General features: G+C 41.8%; 1 protein-coding gene across 2 annotated transcripts in view; it reads left to right on the forward strand.

Moving 5' to 3' along the window:
- The window catches only part of OGA (O-GlcNAcase), a 35,252-nt gene that overhangs the window by 20,841 nt on the left and 2,474 nt on the right, over positions 1–11,937 (forward strand). For both annotated transcript variants that reach the window (XM_071069231.1, XM_011735546.3), the window contains 6 exons: positions 267–441; positions 4,402–4,487; positions 5,445–5,549; positions 6,985–7,070; positions 7,337–7,529; positions 11,032–11,191. In XM_071069231.1, coding sequence (XP_070925332.1) covers positions 267–441; positions 4,402–4,487; positions 5,445–5,549; positions 6,985–7,070; positions 7,337–7,529; positions 11,032–11,191 — 805 coding nt within the window. The remainder of the gene's footprint in view (positions 1–266; positions 442–4,401; positions 4,488–5,444; positions 5,550–6,984; positions 7,071–7,336; positions 7,530–11,031; positions 11,192–11,937) is intronic.

Here is an 11,937-nt window from a genome sequence, read left to right on the forward strand (position 1 = left end):
TAAAAAAAAAAAAGTATGTTATTTACAGTGGATGTGGACTCTGCTAAATCTGGTACCTTCAGTTTCATATTTTGCCCTTCTAGTTACCAATAAGGAAAAGTGTTATTTTAGGAATATTTGTCAGTTTGGGGAGACACAAAGCGGTACTTTAATGGTTAGGATAAATTGCCAATACCTGACAACATACACAGCTTAATATGTAACTGTGTCTCAGATTATTTTGTTAAGCTTGCAATTTTTTGAGTCTTTTTATTGATCCTCACTAGATTGAAGAATGGCGGTCACGAGCAGCCAAGTTTGAAGAGATGTGTGGACTAGTGATGGGAATGTTCACTCGGCTGTCCAATTGTGCCAACAGGACAATCCTTTATGACATGTACTCCTATGTTTGGGATATCAAGAGTATAATGTCTATGGTGAAGTCTTTTGTACAGTGGTTAGGTAGGTGTACCAGGAATAATCTCTTCTCCTCAAATATATTGTCCCTTTAAAAAAAAATTATCCCACAGGGAGAAAAACATTTAGGGAATTGGCACGTTTCCAAGTCTTTTCAATTCTTTGCCTAGGTTTCTTTCAAAAGTAGGCATTATTGAAGACTTGAGATGCAAGTCTTAGTAAATACATCAAGCATATTTATTTTTCTCCCTTGGGCTAATTCAGCATAAGTATCTTAAAAAAATATGTTAGAAAGTGTACTGACTTTAACTTGCTCTGACTGAATGCTTTCTGGATGGAACCCTGTATACCACTTTTATCTTATTTGGAGATGAGACACTATGAAATGTGACTCCATAAGCTTTCTGCTGCTTGCTGTGTCTTGATAACATTAATGCTATGTTTAACAGAACAATTGCTGAAATGACTTCTAAGGGGCCTGGCAAGAGGAAGCCATCCTCCCAGCCCTGTGCGCATGCGAGCTTTAGTGTAAGGCTATTCTGGTGCTATTCAGTATTTCACGTGACTTTTTCTTTATCCTTCTACCAAGTGTTGGTTTTACCAGGGGATAGAAATTGTAGTCCCCTAAAACATCTCTGCTGCATTAAATGGATGGACTTTTGTATGTCTCCTTTGAACACTTTTTTTTTTTTTTTTTTTAATTGTCAAACTTGGTAAAAAGCACCAGCATGGCCAAGTTTCTCTAGGGACCTCATTTCATTTTCAGGTTTTCAATCCAGCTATAAGGAATATGTAATGGACTTATATACAGCACACAGCAGGCAGCAAGGCTGACTGACCTGTCATAGTTTTCATAGTAGTCACAAATACTGTGAATGGGGTTCATGGTCTTGGTTGTGAAATTGCTATCTGAAACACCGTGAGCTTAGAGATTTTCCACTTTCTGCCTGTATACCTTTTGGGCTCTTAAATGTTTAAAAAAAAAAAAGTTTCCCTGTGATACAGCTAATTAGCTACTAAAAGTAGAGTCTCTGATTGTTAATTTGAAAATATATAACTTTTTTGGGATTGCTGTATATAACAGGTGGAATAGAGTATTCTGACCTCATGGTAAAAGGCTCTGTATAGCTTCGGGCGCAGTGGCTCACCCCTGTAATCCCAGCGCTCTTGGAGGCTGAGGCGGGCGGATCACTTGAGGTCAGGAGTTCGAGACCAACCTGGCCAACATGGTGAAACCCCGTCTCTATTAAAAAAATGCAAAAATTAGCCATTCGTGGTGGTGCATGCCTGTAATCCCAGCTACTTGAGAGGCTGAAGCAGGAGAATCGCTTGAACTCAGGAGGCAGAGGTTGCAGTGAGCTGAGATCACACCACTGTACTCCAGCCTGGGTGACAGAGGGGGATGCCATCTCAAAAAAAAAAAAAAAAGGAAATATTGGCTGCGCACAGCGGCTCAAACCTGTAGTCCCAGCACTTAGGGAGGCCTAGGTGGGCAGATCATGAGGTCAGGAGTTCGAGACCAGCGTGGCCAATATGGTGAAACCCCATCTCTACTAAAAATACAAAAATTAGTTGGGCATGATGGCACATGCCTGTAGTCCCAGCTACTCGGGAGGCTGAGGCAGAAGAATCACTTGAACCCAGGAGGTGGAGGTTGCAGTGAGCCGAGATCGTGTCACTGCACTCCAGCCTGGGTGACAGAGCGAGACTTCATCTCTGGGGAGGCAGAGGTGGGCGGGGAGGCTCCGTATAGCTCCTAGACATGGGAGACATCTACCGTTAGGCTCAGGAGACCTCAATATTGGTTGTTGGATGACAACATGTGCCTTCCAGGCATCTGCTCAGGTTCTTATAATTAATTCTTACAGGGATTTAAACTTAAGTTTCTAAGGCCCTTAGGAATTTTGAACCTGAAATTTGGATTATTGAGCTTGAAATACATTACAGAAAACATTTGATACTCAGTTTTTAATTTAAGAATTATTAGAAGTTAAATTCTTGATTATACACAGTATTGTTTGTTTCTTAGGGTTTTTATGTCTGCACTAAGCATTTATGGTGGTAGCTTTCCAAAATTATATAGATAGCTCTTACACAATCCCAAGCTCTTATAGCAAGCTTGTCCAACCTGTGGCTCAACACAGATTTGTAAACTTTCTTAAAACATTGTGAGTTTTTAAAATTTATTTATTTTTTAAGCTCATCAGCTGTAATTAGTGTATTTTATGTGTGGCCCAAGACAGTTCTTCCAGTGTGCCCCAGGGAAGCCAAAAGATTGGACATCCCCATCTTGTAACATCTTAAAAGTTGTAAATAATTATCTTCGTATCCACATAGCTTTACAAAAGCTCACGACAGGGAGAGTATTTTCTTGGTTCTGTAGTAATTTCAGGGGTTTACTGATTAGAACCCTTCCTTTTCCTCCTCTCTCCAGTCCAGCTGGCATTCAGTCCTTTAAACAATGTGGCTATGCAGTACTTTTGATTACTAATGACTTCTATTATCTTCTTCCCCATTGTGTACAGATGGGAGAATCCTCAGCACAAGTGTCTACTACTATTGGATGGACAGCGGCAGATGTTCACAGCGCGTCATGATTAATTAGTTTAAATTGCAAGGTTCTATCTGTGAGGTAGCTGAGGTAGATTTAAGGGCGGTAGACATGAACTGAAGTCACGTTTGCGCAGCGACTGAGGCATTAACCATGTTTTCATTTACACAGCTCTTCGTACATGCAGCTTTTTATTGTAATAGTTGGAAGTGCTAGTTATGTTGTAGTCTCAAAGTAGGGGGTAGGGGAAATTGGCTGATCTTAAAGTTTGAGAGGTATAGTCTTTTTCCTGCAGTGTAAATTACACTGAGTTACGGAATGGGACAGGTTCTCTTATAGTCTAAATTTTGACCCTGTTTCATATTTATTTTACAAATACTACATTTTATGTTTTTTAAAAGTACCCCTACCCTTGAAAAATGACAAACCAGATACAATCTCTTAATGGGCTGAATTGTTAACAAAAAATTGGTTTGCTTTGGGACTGTCTGACTAGCACACTATATCTTGTACTGATGAGACTGTTAACTTGAACAGGAGGTAGAATGCTGTCTTCCAATGGAAAAGAACTATATTGCGCTGCTTTATCTTGTCAGAAGACTAGGCAAGTGATTTTGATTTGGCCTCCAAACATTTGCCTTTAATTATGTCTTACTGTTAGCTAGCTTTATTGCCTATTAGTTAAGTGGTGACTTTAATAGTGACTTCTGTATTCCATGTGTATATTCGGTGTTTTGCAAAGATTATAATGGCTGGTCAGAGGAACCAGATACTGTCATACTTTTAAGAAAAGTGTATTTAGCTCTGGACAAAATAACATCAAGTGGCTCTCCTTAGTTTTCAGAATCTGTCAGACTGGTATTGTTATTAGCCAAGTCTGATTTTGAATTTTGTCCAAAAAAATTTTTCTCATTGTGTTTCATTTTGTCAACTTAATTTCTTGTATTTTATTCTACTGACCTTAGTTTTCTGACAAGATTAATCCTCTTCCCCCGCCCTTTTCCCTTACCTGTACCCTTCCTCAAAATGTAAAATGTGACTTCAGACAGGTTTAATTCCTTCATGGGCTGTGATAATAAAGTGTCTAATCATATGTCAGTCATTTTAGTTTATAGTTACTGCAATTTTATGACAGAGCAAGCAGCTAGCTTGATTTGTATAATATCTAGGGAATATATGAAGTTAACCCAGACAAACTTGGGATTTACTTTCCTTCCCGTAATTAAAGAGTAGAACTGATAATACTGATTATTTATTAATTGGAAGAAGGAACATTAGTATTGAAATGCCATTACTATTTTTAAAAATAATAATTATTATCATAGCCTTGCCCTGAAACCCTGATTATTGTTAGAGAGCTATTTCCACGAAGTGTTTGTCAGTTTGTTGGACATTTGAGACCCCAGGAAATCCCCTTTCTCGTAACGTTCTCCGCTTGGATCTGATCTCAACAGGGTGTCGTAGTCATTCTTCAGCACAATTCTTAATTGGAGACCAAGAACCCTGGGCCTTTAGAGGTGGTCTAGCAGGAGAGTTCCAGGTATCAATATGAATTCACAACTGAATTGACATTTTCTTTGTTTTATGAGAAACCTTATGTTGCGCATCAGATGGCTGGAAGGATTGGTCTGCCGAAGGCTTTCTAGTCCCAAATTCAATTTAGTTACATAGCTGGATTTTTAAATCAAATTTTCCTCCTCTTTCACAGTAATTTCTGAAGGAGATGCTGCCAATCCCCCCCGCGCCTGCGAAGCGCAGCGGCTCTAGGTATACACTTCACATTGTTTCTTTGCAGGTCGCACAGCATTTTAATCTGCGCCCGCAATGCACAATGCGCGCATGCTTATCTGCCAGTGGAAACTCCATGAGCAAAAAATAGTAATTATGCAAATAAATGGTGAAAGAGCTTTTGGATATTTATCCAATTATTTTGTAAATATAATGTGCTTGAAAGAATTGTCCATTGCTGAAAATTTAACAGAGTTTTTTTGCTGCTGGAATTTGTTCATGGACTTTCTAGGTGCTCTACTTTTCTCCCCCCAACAGGTGCTCTGCTGCGCACAGCAAACTGAAGCGCATTGCTTTGGGGATAAAGCGTCTCCTGGACAGATAACCCTCTTCAGACCAAACCTCTCCTCCTGACATTCTGTTCTGCCATCTTATCTTAGAGAGATGGTCTATCTAAGATAGGTTTAAAAAAATAGATTTGTCATAATTGGAATAGGTTTGTTTTTGTTTTTGTTTTTGTTTTTACTGTAAATTAAATCCCCATTAATATGCCACTAAAGCTGTAACTCAGAGTGGGTAATTTCTATTCAGAAGCACTCCCCTCCCCCAGCAAAGAGGTATTTCTATTAGTAAAGCATAGTACACCCCTCTTCTTTAGGTCTGCCTGCAGTAGCCAGTTAATATAAGTTGGTAATCTGCAGTGCACACCCATTTAAAGAAATGGATACCTTCCCAACACTAATCCATCTCCTTTTTTTTCTTCCCACAGCGTTTGCTGCCAATTGATGGGGCAAATGATCTCTTTTTTCAGCCACCTCCACTGACTCCTACCTCCAAAGTTTATACTATAAGACCTTATTTTCCTAAAGACGAGGTAATTGTCTCTCTACCTACCAACTTGGTGTATGGGTATGGTGCACACTTAAAACTTACCTTTGAACTCACTGGTTAAAAGAATCCTTCTGTCTTAAAACTGCAAACTTTAGATGGAGAAAGTTCATTAAAACATTCAACGTATCTTGAGAAATTTAAGGAAGAATCTAAGGAGTTTAGACTTCTAACATCTTGTGCCAAGTTCTTTAATTTCTCCCTTGAAAAAGTCAGATGAATTGTATTCAGAGTTGGAGTTACAAAATAGTTAATGTGTCTAAATGATGTGTTGTCCTTGACTGATTTTCTCTAATATATTGGTGTTCTGTAATTTTCAATTGTGAAGTACCTACAGGCTGTTGACAATCAACTAAAGAAAAAAAGCAAGACTGTTTAAAGACAGTAACAGGGCCAGGCGCGGTGGCTCATGTCTGTAATCCCAGCAATTTGGGAGACCGAGGCGGTCAAATTACCTGAGGTCAGGAGTTCGAGACTGGCCTGGCCAACATGGTCTCTATTAAAAATAAAAAAAGTTAGTTGGGTGTGCCTGTAATCTCAGCTACTCTGGAGGCTGAGGCTGGAGAATCCCTTGAGCCCTAGAGGCAGAGGTTGCAGTGAGCCGAGATCGTGCCATTGCACTCCAGCCTAGGCAACAGAGCGAGACTCTGTCTCAAAAAAAAATTAGATGGGTATGGTGGCACATGCCTGTAATCCCAGCTGATTGGGAGGCTAAGGCAGGAGAATCACTTGAACCCAGGAGGTGGAGGTTGTAGTGAGCCGAGATCGCGCAAGTGCAGCCTGGGCGACACAAAAATAAAAAAATACAGTAACAGGTTTAAACATTTTAGAAGTATCCCTAATGTATAGAAAGTCAAGAGACTATACCTCAAGGTTTGCTGGCCTTTGAACACAACTTACTATCAAAAGTCATCCTCTGTAGGCTGGGGGCGGTGGCTCACACCTTTGGGAGGCCGAGGCAGGTGGATCATGAGGTCAGAAGATCGAGACCATCCTGACCAACATGGTGAAACCCCGTCTCTACTAAAAATATAAAAATTAACTGGGTGTAGTGGCATGCACCTGTAATCCCAGCTACAGGAGCCTGAGGCAAGAGAATTGCTTGAACCCAGGAGGCAGAGGCTGCAGTGAGCCCAGATTGCGCCACTGCACTACAGCCTGGTGATAGCAAGACTCTGTCTCAGAGATCAAAAACAAAAACCATCCTCTGTAAAAGCCAATTCTCAGTATTCCTCAAACCTTGCTGTTTTTTGCTGGTTTTACAAATCTGACTCAATGAATAAATCTTTATTTTACAAAGAAGAGGTGATATTTCTGATAGGCCATTTTGTTACTCCCTCCTCAGACTGACTTGTGAGTTATATTTTTAGATTCTGCTACCATTTTTCTTGATGTGTTGCTTAACTAGATTATATTTTCAGGCATCCGTGTACAAGATTTGCAGAGAAATGTATGACGATGGAGTGGGTTTACCTTTTCAAAGTCAGCCTGATCTTATTGGAGACAAGTATGTGATGAGTATTTGGATTTGGGAATAGACCTTTTATAGCCAGGCTTATCAGATTGAGGGGAGGTGATGACTGGAAATACATTCATTTATTTTATATCCGACTTTGGCTTTAGTAAAATCTGAATGTGTGTGCATTTCCAGTTCCTTCTTACACTAAATGTAGCTTCCGTAAGTTCATTCAAGTACAGTGGGTCTTACATCACTGAAGTCTGAATTTTATATTAGCAACTTAAGTTTACTGTGGCCTCTTTCTTTCTGAGCAGGTTAGTAGGAGGGCTGCTTTCCCTCAGCCTGGATTACTGCTTTGTCCTAGAAGATGAAGATGGCATATGTGGTTACGCCTTGGGCACTGTAGATGTGACCCCCTTTATTAAAAAATGTAAAATTTCCTGGATACCCTTCATGCAGGAGAAGTATACCAAGCCAAATGGTGACAAAGAACTCTCTGAGGCTGAGGTAATACACAGGTTAAGAATTATACTATGGTAATGGTTTTTTTGTTTTGTTTTATTAAAGTACTTACTAAAATGGAAAAGTACGTAGATACGTCATAAAATCTTAGTGCTTCTGTAAGTTAATTTTCTTGCAGAAAGAATTCTTGGCCGGGCGCGGTGGCTCAAGCCTGTAATCCCAGCACTTTGGGAGGCCGAGACGGGCGGATCACGAGGTCAGGAGATCGAGACCATCCTGGCTAACACGGTGAAACCCCGTCTCTACTAAAAAATACAAAAAACTAGCCGGGCGAGGTGGCGGGCGCCTGTAGTCCCAGCTACTCGGGAGGCTGAGGCAGGAGAATGGCGTGAACCCGGGAGGCGGAGCTTGCAGTGAGCTGAGATCCGGCCACTGCACTCCAGCCTGGGCCACAGAGCGAGACTCTGTCTCAAGAAAAAAAAAAAAAGAATTCTTATGGCTTATTCTTATCATGACATTTTTCACTGTTTCCCCAATATTGGGACAATTTTTTATTTGGGAGTACTGTTGTAATATTTCCTCAGGTGAAAACACAGTAAAGACAACACGTTTTTCCTCTTTGTTTTAAAGATACTATGGTCTTGGCCAGGCACGGTGACTCGTGCCTGTAATCCCAGCACTTTGGGAGGCCAAGGCGGGTGTATCACCTGAAGTCAGGAGTTCAAGACCAGCCTGGCCAACGTGGTGAAACTCCGTCTCTACTAAAAATACAAAAAATATTAGCTGGGCATGGTGGCGGGCGCCTGTAATCCCAGCTACTCAGGAGGCTGAGGCAGGAGAATTGCTTGAACCCAGGAGGCAGAGGTTGCAGTGAGCCGAGATTGTGCCACTGCACTCCAGCCTGGGCGGCAGAGCGAAACTCCATTTCAAAAAAACAAAAGATACTATGGTCGTTTTGTTGAGTACTCAGGACAATTTAATTTAAATCTGGTTGGTTGGTTGTCAGAAGGTTAATAACTTGCCTTCTGAGTAATGCATTCTACATTGTGATTTAAAAATAAGAGTGAGCTTCTCTTGAGAGTCTACTTTGTGATAGGAGCACTTCTTAGTCTGTCCTGTCCCAACTTAAATACATTTTTCATCTCCAAAAAAGTTGTGTGCCCCATGTTGGCCAATATATTATATGATTATTTTGGTTTATACATCAGTATATGTTGTTGTTTTGAGACAGTGTCTCACCTTGTCATCCAGGAATGCAATAGCACAAACATGGCTCACTGCAGCCTTGACCTCCCAGTCTCAAGTTATCCTCTTCCATCAGCCCTGCAAGTAGCTGGGACTACAGGTGCAAGCCACCAAGCATCAGCCAATTTTTTTGGTAGAGATGGGGTTTCACCATGTTGCCCAGGCTGATCTCAAACTCCTGAGCTCAAGCATTCTGCCTGCCTCAGCCTGCTAAAGTGCTAGGATTACAAGTGTGAGCCACTGTGCCTGGCCAGTGCATGCATTTTTTAGATAGTTCCTTCTTGAGGATAGTTTTTATGCACAGTAAATAAGATATTTGGACGCCTACTTGTGATACTTTTTTCTTCCATGTTCTTTCTCTTCTCCTTTTCTAAAATTCTCTACCCCTCTCCACCATACCAAAGTATTCATAGTCCTATTTTTTTTTTTTTGAGACGGAGTCTTGCTCTTGTTGCCCAGGCTGGAGTGCAGTGAACCAATCTTGGCTCACCGCAACCTCCACCTCCCGGGTTCAAGCAATTCTCCTGCCTCACGCTCGGATAATTTTATATTTTCAATAGAGACAGGGTTTCTCCATGTTGGTCAGGCTGGTCTTGAACTCCCGACCTCAGGTGATCTGCCCTCCTCAGCCTCCCAAAGTGCTGGGATTATAGGCGTGAGCTGCTGCGCCGGGCCTCATTTTATTTATAGTTTATTTCTATATTTTACCTTCTGCCCTTAGTCACATGGCTGTGTAACAAAAGGCTGATTTGGTGTTTCCTCGCTTACTTGAGATTACATTGACACTATGCTGGTGATTGAAATGCTGATGTATTGGTGTTCCACATCTGACACTTTTCAGCATACGAACTTTTTAAAATTTGTGGTAAAATATAAATAACATAAAATTTACACATTTTTATGTAAGGAATACGTTAACTTAAAATATTTTATGTATTTTAAATGATTTTAGATTTACAGAAAAGTTGCCGAGTTAAAACAGAGTTTCTATATACTCCTTATCCATTTTCTGTATTTGTGAACTCTAAGTAACCATCATGGGTACATTATTATTAATCAGACACCAAACTTTATTCACCAGTTTTTCTGCTAATGTCCTTTTCCTGTTCTAGGATCCAATACCACATAGCATTTAGACACTTTTTTTTTTTTTGAGACAGAGTCTCTCACCTGGGCTGGAGTGCAATGGTGTGATCTCAGCTCACTGCAACCTCTGCCTCCCAGTAGCTGGAATTACCACTAGGCCCAGCCAATTTTTGTATTTTTACTAGAGATGGGGTTTCACGATGTTGGCCAGGCTGGTCTCGAACTCCTGACGTGATTCTCCTGCCTTGGCCTCCCAAAGTTCTGGGATTACAGGCTTGAGTGAGCCACCACGCCTGGCCAAACAAACCCTTTTTCCTGCCCAGGCTGGAGTGCAGTGGTGGATCTCAGCCTACTGCAACCTGTGTCTCTGGGGTTCAAGCAGTTCTTCTTCCTCAGCTTCCCGAGTTGCTGGGACTACAAGCGCACGCCGCCATGCCTGGCTAATTTTTTGTGTTTTTAGTAGATACAGGGTTTTATTTTGTTGCCCAGGCTGGTCACAAACTCCTGAACTCAGGCAATCCGCCTGCCTCAGCCTCCCAAAGTGCTAGGATTACAGGCATGAACCACCAGTCCCGGCCCAAACTTTTTTTTTTCTTTTTTTTTTTTTTGAGAGGGCGTCTCACTCTGTAGCCCAGGCTGGAGTGCAGTGGTGCAATCTCGGCTCATTGCAAGCTGCACCTCCCGGGTTCACGCCATTCTCCTGCCTCAGCCTCCCGAGTAGCTGGGACTACAGGCACCCGCCAACACGCCCGGCTTATGTTTTGTATTTTTTTTTTTTTTTTAGTAGAGACGGGGTTTCACTGTGTTAGCTAGCATGGGCTCGATCTCCGGCTCAAACTTTTTAAAAATGAAAACGGTGGCCAGGCACAGTGGCACACACCTGTAATTCTAGCACTTCAGGAGGCCGAGCTAGAAGGATCACTTGAGCCCAGGAATCGGAGACCAGCCCTGACAATATAAATAGGGAAAGAGAGAGTACGCGCTTGTGCACACGAGAGAGAATGCCTGCCTCTCTCCAGCCTGGGCAACAAGAAGATCCTGTCTCAAAAAAAGAAAGTGAAAACGCTTCAGCTAGAATTACAGGATAATCCTGTGTGAGATAACTTACATAGTGACTGGAAGAGTTATTTATTGCTTTCTTGTTGCTGAGTTCTGTAGTTGAGTTAGATTCTAATGCGTAACTATTGTGAAAGTCAAGAGATTCTAATTTTTCCAGAAAATAATGTTGAGTTTCCATGAAGAACAGGAAGTATTGCCAGAAACTTTCCTTGCTAATTTCCCTTCTCTGATAAAGATGGACATTCACAAAAAAGTAACTGACCCAAGTGTGGCCAAAAGCATGATGGCTTGCCTCCTGTCTTCACTGAAGGCTAATGGTGAGTACATATTTGTGGAGTTGGTGGTATTTGGGCAAGATAGGGAAAGAACTATATATTTTTGGATATAAAAGGAAAGAAGTGAATTGTAAATTTATACTGCTTTTCCCACCTTTTATGATTTGGTTTCTGAATTAATAAGTGGTGAAGAATTGCATGTGTATTAATAATTGTGAAATGTTGGCCGGGCACAGTGGCTCACGCCTGTAAACCCCAGCACTTTGGGAGGCCGAGGCGGGTGGATCACAAGGTCAGGAGATCGAGACCATCTTGGTTAACACGGTGAAACCCCGTCTCTACTAAAAATACCAAAAATTAGCCGGGTGTGGTAGCGGGTGCCTGTGGTCCCAGCTACTCGGGAGACTGAGGCAGGAGAATGATGTGAACCCAGGAGGCGGAGCTTGCAGTGAGCCGAGATCACGCCACTGCACTCCAGCCTGGGCAGAGCAGACTCCATCTCAAAAATAAAAAACAAAAATAATAATTGAGAAATGCTGGTTGGGCTTGGTGGCTCATGCTTGTAATCCTAGCAATTCTGGAGGCCGAAGTGGGAGGATCACTTGAGTCCAGGAGTTTGAGACTAGCCTGGGCAACGTAGCTGAGACCCCATCTCTGCCTGATTGAAAAAAAAAATTGAGCTGGGCACGGTGGCTCACGCCTGTATTCCCAGCACTTTGGGAGGCCGAGGTGGGCAGATCACAAGGTCAAGAGATTGAGACTAGCCTGGCCAACATGGTGAAACCCTG

This window comes from Macaca nemestrina, chromosome 9 (assembly GCF_043159975.1).
Source record: "Macaca nemestrina isolate mMacNem1 chromosome 9, mMacNem.hap1, whole genome shotgun sequence".
Taxonomy (NCBI): domain Eukaryota; kingdom Metazoa; phylum Chordata; class Mammalia; order Primates; family Cercopithecidae; genus Macaca; species Macaca nemestrina.